General features: G+C 31.4%; 1 protein-coding gene across 1 annotated transcript in view; it reads right to left on the reverse strand.

Annotated features, from left to right (window-relative positions):
- Tet (Ten-Eleven Translocation (TET) family protein) overlaps positions 1 to 18,540 on the reverse strand; it is an 80,090-nt gene extending 61,550 nt beyond the window's left edge. Inside the window, exons 1-2 of the mRNA XM_085195791.1 lie at positions 17,782 to 18,540; positions 13,339 to 13,479 (exon numbers count right to left, since the gene is read on the reverse strand). Of these exons, the coding sequence (XP_085051917.1) occupies positions 13,339 to 13,479; positions 17,782 to 18,048 (408 nt within the window). The 5' untranslated portion in view covers positions 18,049 to 18,540. The remainder of the gene's footprint in view (positions 1 to 13,338; positions 13,480 to 17,781) is intronic.
- Between the last annotated feature and the right edge of the window lie 265 nt (positions 18,541 to 18,805).

An 18,805-nucleotide genomic window follows, 5' to 3' on the forward strand; every position in this document is an offset into this window, starting at 1 on the left:
ATGTAAACTGTTAGAACATTCTCGCGTTGGTTATATGTATAATTCTCTCTTTTTTATTTTTATTAGCATTTAGATTCGCTATTCGAACTTTCGAGGTAGGTTTATGTAGGTACCTACATACTACAGTATATTCCATGTGCTTGAATTATAGGTATAAATATAGAAACTCGTTTAAATTTAAAGATAAAAACTTATAATTACTTTACCTTATAAGCAAAACTAAAAATTTTTTTAATTAATGGTAAATTAAGATTTTTTATATTTTTTTACGTAAACCACTTTCATCTCAAAGCGTCTTGCAATATAATATGAATATTCTTTGCGTTTCAAAACAATCCTTAGTAATTAGAGGGCGAAGAGAGATTTTGTGTGGAGTAAAGGCGGGGATCGGCGCGCTCCCTCTCACTCCCTCTCACTCCCTCGCGGTGACTCATTCAAACTTTGCACCGCTACCATTGGTTTTCGACTCAATTACAGTATAGTGCAACAAAATTCCAAGAAACAATAATAAACAGAGATTATAGTTTAGTTATTTTTTTTTAAATTTGTAAGCAAAATGTTATTATTTTTTTATTATGAGCTTCACGCTGTATCCCGCACACAGCAGGGTAGGCAAAGGGAACCTAGTGTTAACACACTCCGTTCCTCATTTTCTGCTGAATTCTGGAGGCATGTGGCAGAAGTCAACACCGCACTATGCCTCTACATCAGAGCGAAGAAATGGAAATATAAACGTTAATAAATATTTCACTTCCTCGAGTGGGGATCGAACCCCACAACCGTCGCGTTACAGTCACTACTTTGTGCCGCTCCGCCACGACGGGTTCTTATTAATATGACCGACGGTTATAATATTTTTTTATTGTATATCGTACCTATTTAAAATATGTCGATTATGTGTTTTACGAAGCGTACGTATTTAGATACAAAAAAAATTATTTTAAAGTACTGGACATATGAACCAACTACCCTACGTAATTAATACGATACCTATCTATAATCCTTTTTATCATCTTTTGTTATCAATAACTTGAATATTATTGAAAGTGTCCTATGTCGAGTAGGTCGCACGCGCTTTTATTCTATTGAAATCAGTTTATTTAGAGGTACAACGATGCGGGTAGACAGACATCTTTTGAAGCCTGTATCACCGAAAAACGTAAAATACGACCGAAATTTAAATACGCATAAATATGTTTATCAATATAATTAAAAAAGATAGTTTCTTTTACGCCTAAAAATTATTATTCATAAGCGAATTTAGCAGCTTGATATCACTAAAAATACTTTAGAAGTGATTATATGAACGTGTATTGGCAATAATTTAAGTAACTATGCATTATTTATTTGAAACGTAGCAATCTGTCGACTTTCACCCAGTCTACGTCTTAATTTATGTTACCTTATTGTTGAACGCCAACCAGCACGTATAGTTTCATGGTGATTCTGAAAAAAACTATTGTAATCTTACCTGTAACAAAGAAAATGTCTAATAATATTTGTATATAGTCAACTAAAACATATACCTAGAGAATTACTAGCGATCCGTAGTCCGCATCGATAATGCCTACATTAAATATTATAATCGGAACTACATAAGTGAAATATAAAATTAGATAGAAAAATATTGTTATTTTTATTTTTCGATTTCGGTATAACATAATAACGACTGTAAGATAACAGAACGATGTAAGTAGAATCGTATACTCTTATGTCTAAATACACAATACTAGACGTTTTGATTTAAATCATGACCAGAGATCGAATACCCTGCGCCCACAACATTTTAGAGCTAAATTTAGAGTCACTTATTAGTTTGCCTCTGCCTAAAATAAAAAAAAATATTTGCTATATCTAACTAAAAATATTTTTATCTTTATTTTAGTCCTGAAGGGGCTACGCGGTTCAATGATATTAAAACATTATACTGTATTAGATTCTAATGCGTGTGTAAATTATCAAGCAAATCGGACTATTGGAAATACGTAAGTTAACGTTATAAAATTACTTATTTAGACAAAAGTGAAGCGTGAACAATATATTGCTAGTACCTATAGCAACGAGTTAACTGTTTAATATTTCTATTTGTTTCACGCTTTATCCCTCATCTAGCATGGTAGGCAGAGAGAGACTATTGTTAAAACACTAGTCTCTTGATGCCCACGTTCTGGAAAATTCTGGAGGCATTGCGTGTTGAATGGCGGAATTCAACGCCGCAATTTGCTTCGACACCAGAACGAATTATTAAATATTTCATTTCCTTAAGTGGAAACGAAACGGAAACGAACCCACAAGCGTTACTTTTACATTCACACGCTTGGGCCCCTGCGCCACGAGCTGGTATTTAATATTAATTAAGAATAATGAAGTCGATACAACTGATTTAACATTTTAAGGCACGCGCTTTTTGCTGGATTAATGGAACAATACGATAAATCCATCGGCGGAGGCAGCTGACATGCAGACATGTGGTGCCTACTTCCAGGCAGCTGCGTCAAAGGTTATGATGACTGACAACCAGAAAGGTCATCATTTTTCTTACTTAACAATTATTTTTTTATTATATTAAATTATTATAAAATAAAAATATAAAAAATAAGTATTTTTATAATTTATTAATATAAATTGTGTCAAGTATTGAGACATCGTTCTGACATTTCAAGGTAAAGACAACGGAATTAAATTTTTCATTAACTGTAAAAAGGAAGAAACTAAAACTTTTCACTTAGTATGATTGCCTGCTTAAAGTTTTTTTCTTTTGCCGACGTCAACTTGTCAAGAAACACTTTGTTTTTCTTTTGTTTAAAATCTAAATTATGATAATAAATATAATTAGAAATTTACATAATTTCTCATTAAATAAATAATGGTAACATTTCTAAAATCAATATATTACGTAAAACAAACCGTTACCTACAACTTTGCTTATGCGGACTTTAAGGCGTAAACATTAAAATCATGTCTTTCAGTTCCCGTGAAAAAATCAAGAAATACTCCGTTAGTGCTCCCCTACACTCCCTAACCTACCTATATGAAAAATTGTAACTTTTTAATTTCAGTAATTTTGTATGTGCGTTGTCTGTCTTTCATTTAGTAATAGAAGAGTTTTATATATACATACATATATTCATAGGGAAAGCAATTAAATGAAAAAATATCTGTAGGTATACTTTATAATGCTTAATGTATGTTTGCAATTTAAAACACAAGAAAAATAATAACATTCATATAGAACAAAAATAATAAGAAAACATTTTTCAAATTAAAACCTTATATTTAAAATTGTTGCATTTACAATTAAATATAGTTTTAACTGTTAAAATAGAAGCTCCTATCGGTAATAATTTATGAAGGTGCATGCTAACTTGCGCCGACACTATGCAATTTAATTGATAGCATAGAAGATTATTTCACACGAATCCATTAACGAGGGAAGATATCCCATATCTTTTGTAAACGTGACGTTTATACCATGGACTTTTTGTATTTGGAGAAATAAACCCCATTATCTGTATAAGAGTTGTATATTTATTTAAAAAAAATAGAATATTGAGTTAAAGAAGTCTTGAATGAATTAAATAGCTGATTATTCTTTCGATAGCAAGTCATTGAAATACACTGACTGTTTGTAGTTTCGATATGACTGTAATGGAAATAAAAGAATGTTCTAAATAATTTGCTGACTTATATTGGCATCTATTTATAAATAGTATCATTTTATATATGCAACTGTATGTACAGATGCAGGTAGGTATGTCTGAACTATTTAATTATTGTCTAGTAAGTAGTAATTAACTTTTTCAAAATAATTACTTTAAAATAAAAATATTCTCAGTACACTAATAATAAATTAAAAATGTTTATATTTTAAACTTAAAAAAAACATATAAACTTGTGGTTAAAAATTTCATAATATGAAGTTGATATCTAAACATAAGGTTTCAAAATACGGTCGGCCTTAGAAGAGTCTACCTGGATGGAGTATAAAAAACGGGTCATCGAACTCAATGCAACAGCTGCTCCAATTCAAAATGGCGGCATTATGTCAAAAATTAATAAATGCACGCCGGTTTCATATGAATTGAATTGAGATTTTATGCATCGTGGCTTGCATTTTTATGAATTAACACAACGTGTTTGTAATAAATTATTAAAAAATATATGTTCAATTTAAATTGTACTTTTTGTGCGTTATTTGTTAGATTCGTGTAGGTTTATCGCAGCTAATTGCGCTTGTATTTACGTAAATTGGATTTATTTCGATATAACGCAAAATTACACGCTGTATAGAATGAACGATTAGTTTTCATTACTTCATTATACATACTGGACTCTAGCACTAAACTTATTCTCGCTTAAATTTATTAATTTACTTTAATAAAATGAATCCTATATCCTTTCTTATACCTCTAAGAATATGTATATAAAGTTTCATAACAATCGGTTAAGTAGGTTTGGTGTGAAAGCGTAACAAATAAACTTACATTCACATTTATAATATTAATCATGATGATTTGTTTCTGGGGTGACTACAATCATGAAAAAAAAAAACAAGATAATGTTAAATTCGATTTGGAATGTGTTTTATGTAAGTTAAATTGACTGTATCTGCACATATGTTCAACCAAATGATTAAAACTTTGTCCAAATTCTGATTAAAATTACACTATTTGTCTAAAATTTAGTACCATAATAATTACATAGATAGGTATTGATACTTTTTAAACAATGAAATAGATCATAAAACATAAAAGGTGCTTGTTACTTAATATAACATTAATTCAGTCTGTAATTATATTTCAAATAGGAGCAAATATCCTATAATTTCACAATTTATTTCACAAGTTGATGACATATCTGTCACAACAACAACAACAACCGCAACATATGGTGCCATACAAATGATATGCGTGTCTAAGTCACCTATTGTAAAATTTTAATTATCTGTTTAGTTCCTATGTGAATATAATTTTTTATCTGTCGAATTTCACAATATGCTAATTTCTGAATTCACGCTTGACCGATTTAAGGGTTGAACGAAAAAATACGATACAATTAAGTATCTACTTATTAGCAAATAACATATTTCAATTTCAAATAATTGAAACGTAATAACAAAATAAATAATTTTCTGTTGTCAACAATTTTCTCATAGCTTTTTATGAATGGAAAAAAAAGCTAAAACTAGGCATAAATCAAATAAAGGTGTCTCCGTATAGCGTTACAATGTTTGAGCGAGGCGCGGCGGAAGCGCGGAACCGGAGCTGCACCATAAATTATACTTTACTGTTCCCGCCGGGATCCAGTTACGTTAGATTATTACGATTATCGCTTCTCGATTGTGATTATCGGTGAGAACGGTTGCGCTTCAGGTCTGCTCTGATTTAGAGCGCATGTGGACTATTTTCCTAATTAGGTTTTGTAATTTTGAAAAGTTTAAACGTTTGTGCTTGAGCTTAGAAGCTTTTAAATAAGATGCATTTTAAATATTTTAGTATTATATTAATTGATGGTTAGTAATACAAGGTAGAGTTAAATTTAGATCTTTAAAATTAAATAGTTTTTTTAACAATGTTAATTTAACGTTAAATTTAATAATAATATTTATAAAGGGTACAAAATTACTCGTATTTCAATGTCCTTTTATTATTTGCCTAACGGAGAGTAAAATCACATTATTTTTTGTCAATTGAGAATAATGACATTGTAAATATTATTTAATAGTTTGACTATTCATAACATATTTCATAAGGTTTCGTAAATATCTTAAAAAAAAAACAATACATAAATAAATCAGTCTCGCCAGTACTAAACACAAAACGTTTTCAACGACCACAATAAGCATCATAAAAAACATCGACATACGAAATTACTCTCATTTAGTAATTAGCACTTCATCAGGCTTCATTAGAGTATTTTATTTACCTCAATTGCGTGCTCTCCCTTACCCTACATCGCTGTATAAAACTGCAATCACCTATCACTCACAATGGTAAGTAAGCCCTAACCAGCCTTATCTGACCTTCCTCGTCTCCTGCTTACTTGGAAGATTGGTTAAACGAGAGGGTGGAACACGAAGATACGGGGCTCGAGTGTGAATGGTGAAAGCTGAAGGGGCAAAAGGCTTGAAGCTGGGAGGTCGTTAGCCTAGCTTTGATTGTTCGATGAGTACAGCAATAAGTCACTTGTTGACGTAAATAAACGGGAAGTTTACTAGTGACGGGAATTAAAAATGTAATTCTCATGATATATGCTGATAATTATAATAATAGTGAGATATCTAGGTGTATTTTATTATGAAAAAGTTTATTTTATAGTAGTGCCATTAGAAGTTGTATGTTAATCCGTGTTGTAAATTGGAAAAGCGTTTCGTTTGACGATATACTAGTAAACGATGTAGGATGGGGACGCCTATATTTACTAGGAAATAGAATATTCTTTGAAATGCGTGTACGAGTTGAAACATAAAAGGCTGTTCACGTAAGAATCGTATGTATTTGCTTTTCCCCGTTCGCCCCTATATACCTCTTGTAAAGTAGGCAGTGCGTTCACTAGGTTATGCGTTCCCCCTTCGACTTCTAGCCAGTACATAAGCATTGCTTAGTTTTACATAGTAAATAAACTATCTTTAACCCTTGCTCTCATTACCTGGATCGCCTGAGGTAAACGGTTAAATAACATCTTGTACGTACTGCCAAGGAGTAACGGGGTGAAAAGGAATACATCTCGGTCTTTAAACTCATGTACGATAAATGTATATATTTCTAAGTGCATCACATACGTAAAGTATGTACTTTCATTACAAGACTGGGTGAACGAACCAAGAGAGTTCATATTATAAAGGAAATAATACTAATCATAGTAAACTAGACTCATTGAAATATAAAAAGATATAAAAGTATTTTTTGTATTGTGTTTTTAATATAATTTTAAATGTTAATTAAAATATTTACCAAAAGTAGAAATAGACTACATAGACTTTTATTGAAATTAAGTCTTACAAAATCAATGCAAAGAAAAACAATGTTTTCAAAAATAATTTGAAAAAAAAAAAACAATACCTTTTAATATGCAAAATACGACTGTTATCCTTAAGCTGTGCTATTAATTAATCTCTTTGTCAATTTATAAATCGTTTTCTGAAAAATTGTGTTTGCCGAGTTGAAATACTGTAGAGCAACCACAAGTATGTATACTTTATAACAGTAATTAGGTTTTTTAAAATTAAATTATTATTATTTATTCTAATTAATTTTTTTACGTTACCAAATATTAAAACTAAAAAATTAAATATGAATACCGTATCGAATTAAAATACGTGTTTATATGACACAATTCGAGGCGTAGGTCAGCAGATGTGGGTTAGGCGTACACTGGGGGCGGAGCGTCTAGCACATAGCTAGTACATAAGCTAGAAAGAAATTCTCAGTTTCCTGTAGGAAAATGTGCTTATGTATGTACTGTAGCTTATGGCACTCCAGCTTTTGAGATGTAGTTACAATTGCCATTAAAAGTTGCTGCGTGAAGGGAAATATGAAATTATTTTTTTTATATATTTTCTTATTTTTTTTTATTCATTTGAATGGTTTTATTTAATATAAATATGTTAGAGTGGGTGTGTTAAGTGTTATAATATCACATTAATTATAACTGCATGAGAATAAAGAGAAAAATGATTTTTTATAATGAAAATGTTGTATACGAAAAAAGAAATAAATAATTGAGATATTCAAATTTCTAATATTAGACATTTAAGTAAGCAAAGTATTTATAGAAATCTTAATATGTATTAGATATATATATAAATATATAAATATAAATTAAATTTTACAACATGATGTAAAACATCATATTGTATATATATACGACATATTCATATTCTTTAATTTCGTGATTGAAATCAGATTTCGATTATAAAATATAATTTCCAAAATAATATCTAAACTAAGAATTGTAAATTTTCATAACTAATATTTCATAACCTAGAGTTATTAAATTTTTCTCAACAAACATAATTATTATAAATGTAGTCATAACGCAAATTCCATCAAAACAATAGCTCTCATAGCACATAGCAGGCATAGATTCTAAGGACAGAATTAGATATCGGGGGTGAGGCGTTCACGCTGCATGCCCCCGACGCGTGCCTGTGGGGAACCCTCTAATGAACTGGATGAACTAGAAGTTGCGTAGAAACCTGTGCCTAGACCACGTCACGTACATCAACTTTAATGTTATATATGTTTACTTGGTATTTTTATGCTAAGCTTTCTTGCTACGCGATGACATTAAAAAATTAAAAGCTCGTATAATGGTTTTTTGTTTGGTGTTGGAAAGTCCTTTGTTTTTTTTAGTTAATTTTATTTTATAATAAAAAAATATATGACCTGGTTTATTAAAATAATGATATTGATTTTTTTGAAGAAAAATAATATTCAAAGTTTATTTTAAAAGAATTCAGTGATGAAATCAAAATGTCAACTAATGCGTTAAGTATAAAGAGATTATAGTAAAAAATAGAATTTGTACGATATTCTAATTTTATACTTTGTTTGTGAAAATATATATCACAATATAACCAAAAAAATATGTTTAAAACACCCAATAATTGCTTCAACCCGACTCTACTAAATAATTATAAAAATATAATTCAGCAAATTCATATTATATCGTACATTTACTATATGAAACTTCAAACATAGTCATCAAGCACGCTCACTTTAAAGGAAAAATATATTTTTTAAATATGTGTTAAAAGTACTTGAAGCTACATTAGAATAGTTAGAGCCCGGGGCGCGGAACTGCGTATGCGTGGCCACGCGCGATTTTACCACCGCATTGCGTCTGAACGCATCGCTTGCTACCACCGCTTTACTTAATGGCAAGAGGTCGTGCCCATCCACACGTAATGCACCAAAAATAATTATAATTAATTATTTATCGTGTCGTTTCAAAAGGAAAATTATAATAATAACTTTTAACATAATATACCTACAGCTTTAATAAAAAGTTTAACCGAGGAAAAGCTTATATTATTAACTGAAAAAATGAAAATACGTTTTTAAGTATAAAACGATGTCGTTTTATCCAATCCTTTAATTTACACGGTCAGTTCTAATAAATGATTATGGAATATGAAATTTCAAAGAGTAATATGATAAATAAAACGCAGCATTTGTATAGTTCTGAATGCGTAGTAGGGGTGCATCAACGCACCCCTCACGCACTTACGCACACTTGTACACACAGTGCACCTATATTATGAAACTGGGACGCGATTGGTCGAGATCTTTCTATGTATGTGTACCTGTTTCGTGTAGAAAGGAGGTCGTATAGATAGAGTTATTTATGTCTAGGCTATATGAATTAGTTGCGTGCATTGGGGTAGTCTTCGCTAGGAAAAAGTATTGATTTGTTGTTCGTTGGAAGAGTTTTGTTGAGCTTTCGCAATTTTAAGATTACTTGAGATTTTTCGAAGTTAAACGTACAATGTAGACTTGATATTTTTAAATTATAAAACAGGGCTGATACGTAAACCTGTTTGAGAGGATTGATTGTCCGTACCCTTCTTTTTAATATATAAAGAATACTATTATAAATGTTTTAAATTATAATCGAATAACAATGTCTCATGTCCAACGAACGTGCTTTGTGAGACTGTTTTCAATAAAACTAGTTATATTCTTTAGGATATACCTCATTTGGTTTTTATAATGACAGATAAAAAAGTACGCATGGAATAAAATTATTTTTATAAAAAAAAATATAAACTAAATATTAAGCATAGAGACTTTATATTAGAAAAAATATATATTTAAAAAACATAACTAAAAGCTTAATATAAAATTAAAAATCAATAATAAATATTTGCACGTACGGGTCCATTAAAAACTCATCTCAATTAAAATTTTCACTTGTCAGTAATAAAAAGTTTAAAACGTACTCGATCCACAATAAAAAAAAAGCTGATTACACAACCTTTATTAAGAAAGCAAGATGCATCATTAACATCGATCTGCCCGTTACATCAGCTGATAGCACAAAAACCTGAACCATCTGCCGGCCCATGAATCACCGGCCCTTGGCGCGTGCCAAAAAAAAACAACTCAACCGTTATATCCGTGGTCCACCCACGTGGCAGGACCCCTGTTTGTAAAATCGATTTTTTTTCGTGCCACGACATAGCGAATTTTTTTCTTTATTTTTTATCTGTGTTACTCGTTGGCGGGAATATCTTTGATCTGTCAAAGTGCTATAAAGCTAAGTTTTGATTTCATATTACTTTTAATATCAATTCAATAGTTTTCAATAACATTTAATTCCAATTTTTTATAATACGTTATTTGAAAGATGAATAAAATTATAATCATCTTGATTTAATATACAATTATTTGGTAGAAGCATTGCAAAACGTCATAAAATAAGAGTAAGTATTCTTTATAAGTTATATTTATGTTTATTAGTATTTGATTATAGCAGCCTAAGGAATCATAAAACTATACAAGTAAGGCCCGAGCAATATTATTCTCATAAATATCAACGACCTAGACATAATGTTATTAGCGCAAAGCAATTGGGGTATCCTACAATATAATGTTCTGTTAATAAATCTACTTTAATTTCAAGATGTCGCGACAGTATTCATTGGCATTATTTTAGGTGCAAAAAAGGTTGTCGATTAAAGTAAACAATCTACAAAACAAAAAAGCCATTAAAACCTGCGATAAAAGCAGTGGATTTGTAAGAAAGTTTGTCAGTAATGTTTATTGCTATATTGTTCGTGAAGTTCTAACAGGAAAAGCGAGAATTCATTGGTTTTTATTTAGTTAAGACTATTTTCTGTTGACCTAAATTAGTTCAACGTATTTAAAAGTTTCAGTAAGCTTACTTGTTCAATATTAGTGAAAAACGTATTCAAAAACAAAATGCATAAAACTTAAAAATGTGAATGGCGTGTTCATTCAGTAGTAACGAAACATGCTCACACTTAAGCTCAAAGATTTTTAATCACAATCATGTTGATAAAAAAGATTATAATTTTATATAAAGTGTACACAATTGTAACATCTGCCTGATACAAAAACACTAACAAAAAGGCACCTTTGGTCGACAATAGGTAGGATCGGCCTATGATAAAGATCCTAGAGGTGTATCCACTGCATCGATTTTGATTGGAGCGCGCGCGCAGCTGGCGAGCACATTGCGCGACTCGTGCGCACGGATAATGTGGGCGACATATGAACCATAATATAAATAATCTTGTGAGGTTTTACTAAACTTGAAAAAAAGACGGTAACGGACGTCACAGCTTGTTTAAATAAGATTTACTTAGTTCCTGTGACGCCGCTATAGAAAAAACATCGATCTATATAAATATGTATGTAGTTATTATTAATTTCTCTATTAATTAATTATTATTATGTCAACGTATTGAATAATATGTCAACGCCTACATATGTTGGTATTTTTAAATATTTTTCTTTATTTAGTTTATATAGGCATTCAATTATAACTATCTATTTTCCCTTGTAAAACTCTGTGCGAAAAAATATTGAACTGTTTTCACAAAAAATCTAAATATTTTTTAGTATGCTGGACCATTAATGTAAGTTACATTAACACTGAATTCGCATACAGCGCTTGTAATATGAAGAATCGTTAAGAAAATAAATGATTGAATGAAATAAGATATCACAATTCCTAGTAACATTATATTATCTGCCCCAAAATTAATTAATCACTTAAGCTCATAAATAATACAATTCTTCATTTAATAGTCATAGAATCCACATAAATTGATGCCATTATAATGAGAACACTAGTAAAAACGTCAGGCACAGCATAATTGCTTCAGAAGGCTTTAAATAAAGGTGAACAGAACAGGGAATGTCTCCCTTCTCTCCCTGGCTCGGCTTTACGGCGGTTGTTATAAAACTAATTTGCTAAGTTTAAGTTACTTTGCAGCCCTTAACTTATAATCGTAAATTAAGTCAAGTAGGTTTCTTCTCTCAAGTTTCTGCCGAAAGTTTTCCTTCGGAATCTGCTCAATATTAATTATTATACTTTTTCTTTCATTTTATTAAAATAGTTTTATTATTATTACCGTTTTTTTTGTAAATATTAAAAATGTTTTCTGAAATTTGTTCTAAAATATCGCCAACGTGTATAAATATAACCATTAGGTACGTATAGCGTGAATCCTGTTTACGAAGCAATTTGGTTCCTAATATCCACTTTTCACGTGTCGTTCTTTCTTTACAGATTGATTCCTTCAAATGTCTATAATATATGAAATATTATGATTGAAAAGTAACAGGTAATATTGCTAAAATGATATATATTTTAGCTGAAATATAATTGTCATAAGCAACTAACTTTAGTAAGCGTGTTTATGAAGTCTAATTTGTAGTTATACGAAATAAATCAATAATCTTTATGACTATGACACATCCCAATTAAATAAATAAATAAAATAAAAAAAGGCTTTATTTCATACAAAACAGTTGTTCACTTTATATAGACTGTTACATTTACTTTAAAACCAAAATATAGCGCAACTAACGTTACCATTATCACAATATCAATTTCAGAAAAAAAAATAACGCTAAAAGAGATTGCCTACGATTTTTCATGGGCTATTAACTTTGCAGTTGTTTTTATTACAGTTTTATGGTAATCACCAGTCTTTGTTTTGAATTTCGAATCGAAAAATATACTTTCAAAGTTGTCGCTAAATAAATATCCCCGATAATTTCAATTCATTTTTTTTTGGGTTATGGTTTAGGTATTAAATTGATCTATACCTACATTAATTTTAGTTTGGAAAATAAGTGGACGCTCGTTTCACTTAAAATGAAATATATTACAATAGCCGTTAATAATATAATATTTGTGAGGATGTCATAGCGTCTGTACATACAGGTTATAAAGTGAAACACATTGCTTCCGCCATTTTACAAAGACCGCGAAACCGACAACGCAAAACAAGATGGCGTTAATCTATGCAGACGAATAAATTAATGTAAATGGTGCCTCGTAAATAAGTCATACAAAGTGTTTGCGTCATTCACAAATCGATTCAGTTTTTTCAGTTGACTTCACATCGTATTAACGAAAATACTTTTTAATATCACCTGTATCGTTTTTTTTGTGAAACTATCGATGTATGCCGCCATTATCGTGGATATTATATGTATGTTATTATCATCGATAGACGTTGAATTGAGAAATTCAAATGTAAATAAAATTTTATAATGAATATTGATTGTCATAACATATGCAGCTTTAAAAGCAGAATAGTCTTTATAATATTATAGATAATAATATAAAAATTCTCACCTTCTTCTCTGTCAACTTCTCGCACCGACGTTGCTTGCATATTTGATGGGACTTGTCGTTGCGGCACGGTGCACAGTCGCCGCAGTTGTCTTTCCTTTGGCATCCGATGCATTCGCCACATCTCTTTCTTTTCTTCTTTGTCTGTGACGGGAAGTACTAGAATTGAGTCAATTTGTTAGTCTAGTTTCTGATAAAATTGATATAAATAATTTTATCCTTTATAATATTTTGGTGTTACAACTTACACGAATAGTTGATACGGATACTTCATTGAGGGCAGCAATTATTAAGCAGTCAGTTGGCTGGTAGATCTAACATTAATGACAGACGTTACTTGTTTTACCGACTAAATAAAGTCGTTAGTAGTTAAAAACGTAAACGTTCGTCCCATGGACGGTGAAGAAAAAATCAATTCACATCTTAAGCTCTTCACTATCTCAATTTGACTAAAGTTGAAGCTAGTTTAGCTTTTTACCATCCAAGGGGCAATAAAGTTCTTATAAATTGTCTAAGCAGTTTGTGGATACAGTAATAGCTTATATCGGAAGGAAGATAAGTATATCGTAAGTGCAATGAGATTACAGGGGTGCTTTAGGTCAGCATTTGTAGGTATTTCATAGAAAAATATAATTACACTTCATTTCATACAAAATGAGTGCATAACTGCAAGTTAGTGAACTTTTATTAGTTTTATCCCCCATTGACATACAATTTTAAAATTGGCACGGAACCCTCGGTGGGCGAGTACAAGGTTATATAAATTTATTGTTTCTTTGTCAGAATTAAAAATATATATATATATTAACTCTTAATGAAAAAATATAATAAAAAAAAGGGAAAATAGAGAAACTGATTAATTTTGACATATTGAAACGGTTCGCTCCCAATATTAGGTTTGTGTGTCGAAACATCCGTATAGACACAAAGATTGCAATTATGCTCAAAGTCAGACAACAATTTCGGCGCATTCTGAGCTCGTTAATGACTCGTCTGGCTCGCGTCATGCGCCTGCGCTCGATCGTGACGGCGACGATATCGATCTTTGTTAACGTTTGTATTGAATTATAGTGTTAAAGCTGTATTAAGATATCATCACTGATCTATACAATTTGATAAATTAGATATATATTGCTAAGAAGACATATAATTTTAGAAAGATTTACAAATTTAATATTATGAGTCTTTTTGTATAATTTGTTATTTATATTATTCTAGCGTCATAGATATAAGCTTGGGTAGAGGTAAAATTATTGATTTGAAACTCACTCTATAACCTATTTTAATATATTCTCTAGTCAAGTTAGGCGAAACTTGGATGCCACTACATAGCCCGCACTAGCTAGAGACATTAAGCCAATCGGGGCGAACAAAATTTGTTTCTCTTAGTATTTTTTTACAGATGCATGTTTTTCCAGCATTTAGTAATCCTGAAGGCAGAGTGAATCAATTGTTAAGAAATCCTGTTGTCCTCAAGAAATTTTATATTAATCATATATTTATTCCGAATAATTATGCATTCACCCGAATGGTAATGGAAACTGCTACCATCGCTTTCCCAATGCGTCACTACGGCTTCATATTTTATTTATAAATCATTTTATTAGAGCAAACATATTATCAACTTATTGCACTTATTCCATAGTTATCTATAAACAAGACGGAATAAACTTATAACCATAAAAATTATATACAGCTGTGATGCGAAGCCGCCATTTTATCCATGTTACTATCGCGATTGAAATCGCTCGATTGTTCCCGACAAACAGCTGACGCGTTATAAAAAGGGAATTTGTTTTTACATACTAATAATAATATAATAGTTTGGTAATTTAAAAATTCACGTATTATTTACTTTTTTATTGTATTTTACTTTAAAGTAAAACCATAAAAGTTAGTTAAATTGTAAAATATTTTTATTCAATTAACACTATATGCGTTTATCTTTTCAAATTCTAACACCTTTGCTCTACGGCAGATGTCACGGTAGTCAATAAACAATATTCTAATAAAACCCGTTTGCACCAGACATATGCATTTTGAAAGCATTAAACTATGGGTCTAACTTTAAACTTAATAATATAAATATAAAGGCATTCACTTTAAATATCAGTAAGCATAGTTTTACAATTTTTATATAGGATGTATTAATAGAAAAATAAAATATATGTACAAATGTCACATTTTCTATAACTTTATATTAGCGTTTAGTTTAACTAGGTTATTTACTACTTCTAATAAATAAGTACATTATAATTATATTATACTTTTATTTATTACAGAATATTTATCATCTATTAGTTTAATATTTGTGTTGATTAAAAATGTTAAATATATCTATCCTACATCGTCCCTTGCCTGTTATGAGTTCAGTTTCTAGGAAACTTTGGTTTTCCCAGCTTGACTCATTCGTACGACTCAAAGCTTATTGTAATATCGTTTGTAATACCGAAAAATAAAAGCCTCCCTCTGAAGAATTATGAAAGGAAGTCGGTTACATTTTAACCAAGGAATGTTTCACATTAAGGAAATATTAAATATATTCCAAAATAATTACTAAAGTCTTGTTTTTTATATGTCAGTAATTACAATGGTTTACAGTCCTAAGAAACAATGGCATCACGTGAAAATTTGATATAACTGAATAGCCTAACAGTATTGTCATTATAAAATTTTAATTTTAATATTACCATGTGCGTGCTGCTAATGAGGTGTTCGATAAAATCTTTATATCAAATACTACGCAATTGTATTACTATTAAACATTTAAACACGTTATAATCAGAAAAACATGTATAAATTTAATATTGTTTTTCTTTTATGAAAATACCTAGTTTATTTAGTTTTATTAATTTTCTTAAACAATTGATACAGTGTCAGTTTTAATTTGTTAAGATAGAATGTTACCTTAATTATTCATTTTCATCCTAGAATTGGGGCGTGTTTAACTAACCTACGATTGCAACTACCAATTTTTTATGTTAGTTTAAATATACATAAATATACTTGTTTTAATCGATCCTGACTCCCCCACCCAGCAATATTTAAATAAATTTGAAAAAAGAGAAATAAAGTTGTAATAATAATAAGTCTGTTGCTACCCCGCAAAAAACCGGTGATATTTACATTAATGTGAATTTCGTAATAATTATTTCATATTATTGTAATTAAGTTGTAGTTATTTAACAAACTTCTAATAGTAAGGTAAACGCGCCGCATGTAATTACTCTAGTATAGATGTGAGCAGCTGCGCGCAGGCAAAGGTGTTCATTATTAGACTAGGAAATGCTGACATTTGTAATGGAATGCCACTAGTATGAACCTTTTCTAGAAATTAGAAGTTTTTCTTATGTCTTTAATTGATTTCTGTAACTTCGTTTTTGTTATTAAAAGAAATATTCAATTGGTATTAGTCTTAGTTTGTAATAATTCTTTTTGTATGTTTCTGTTGGATTAAGCGTTAATATTATATTGAAATCACATTCTTAAATACAATAATAAATTATTATAAACATTTTCTGCCTGTTGAAGGTTTTAAATATTTATAGAGGCACGCTTTTTATTTTAAGGTAGCTTAGCGAAAGAAAAAAGTAGAAAAGCTCGTGAAAATTTCAAAGCAGGACACGCGTAAATCGTCCGTCGTACTTTAATTTGTGTTTTAAATGAGAGAGGAAGTTAATTTATCGGAGGAGCAAGCGAATCGGCTAACTATAAAATTTATAGCCGCGAAGACAGAGAGTTCGGCCATTTTGAACACGGCATTGAGAATAAAAACAGCTTCACGAATAATAAAAGGTGGAATTACTGGAAAACTTTCCCTTTTTCGAAGTTCCGAATATGTGCCGGAGCCGTCGCCGTGTTATCGGATGAGATTCAGAGAATCCTCATATCTTGCGTCGACTATTCGCTATTCTATATATTCTATCTATATTTGCCAATTCCCGGAAACAGATTTGTTGTCTGGTCTAATTTTATTGGCCCAATTATTGTGAATATAACTCACATTTTATTCATTTGTATTTTTGACAGAGTTGAAATAGTAAAAAATAATTTATTAAACAGCTTCACCCTGTATCCCGTATGTAGTACGCTAGGAAAAGGGAGCCTAGTCTTAAGATACTCCGCTCCCCACTTTCCGCCGAATTCCAGAGGCGTCTAATGTGTTGAGTAGCAGAACTCAACGCCGCGCTTAACTAGTTTATTACTACTAAATATTTTACTCAATGTATTAGTTAGGTCGTTTCTGAGGTAGCTTATATTGACTGGTGTAATATAGCTCTCCCCCTACCTGTTGGTACGTTCTTAACCGAATGTAGTTTTGTCATTAATGTTAGATCAACAACGAAAGCAGACTGCCAATATGTCCTACTTAAGATTGGCAGACACAAATAATTATAAATTTTGTATAGAAAACTTATTTCATAATTAAAATATTAAGATACTCACCTGTTTTTCACTCGATATATCATCGAGTTCCATTGGTCCAGTGTTCATTGGCGGTGCTCCATGCATCGGAGATTTGAAGCCGGCAGTAGATGACACTGCCGCAACTTGGCCACTACTTTCTGACCCCATTTCCATGTTAGAGCCGTCGGACTCAGAACTATTTGCTCGCATTTTCCGTCTCTCCTTCTTTCGAAAATCTGATCGTGTTGGTGAAGAGCCACTTCCGAAACCGTTACTTTTTTTGTCATATCCGTTGTCTATCAACATGGGATTTTGGAAATTACTATGATGTAATCCGTTCGGTGTGTACTTGTCTTGTAGAGATTTCACATCGAATGGTTCATTTTTCAATACATGAACAACGGTAGGGCTTTGAATATTTTGTATTAAACTGCCATTTTGATGTAGAAGCGTTCCGTTTTGATGTAATATACCGTTTTGTGTAGGAAACGCATTTATTGTCGCAATGTTTGGCTGGTACAGCTGTATGTGCCGGTCATCGATGTATGTTTGACCAGCTGGTGCTAGTTCTCGTGCTTGCAAAGGCGCGGGGACAATTGGATAGCTCCGAGCATTTACAGCAGTTAAAGTATGGAATGTTGTGGCATTTACAGGTGACAGTGTCGTTAGCGTTGTAGATAGAGGAGCCACCTGTGCCAGAGTGGTCAGATGTGGTGATGAAGGAGTTGTGAGTTGCGTGAGCTGGGTTAACTGACTAGGACTCGCGCTAGGGGTTGGGCTGGTTGTGACGGGCACTGGCGTCACACTTGGGAGCCCCGTTTCTGGTATGACTGTGGTTTCTGGAAATGTTTGAAATTGGCTTTGGAAGGACGGTAGCTTGTTCGCTATTGGCTGTAGCGTAACAGACTGATATTCAAGAGGGGATGAGAAGCCAGCCCGGAGTATTGCATCTTTCGAGTTCACGGTGATAGGCATAGACTCCCACGGCCGGTATTGCGGCTGGCTGGCGATCACGGACACCGTGTCGCCGGTCCTCTCGTAGTACTCCCAGCCCGGGTCGAGG

The sequence above is a fragment of the Heliconius melpomene genome, chromosome 13 (genome assembly GCF_056956725.1).
Source record: "Heliconius melpomene rosina isolate 202511_hmr_F chromosome 13, ASM5695672v1, whole genome shotgun sequence".
In the NCBI taxonomy this organism is placed as follows: Eukaryota; Metazoa; Arthropoda; class Insecta; order Lepidoptera; family Nymphalidae; genus Heliconius; species Heliconius melpomene.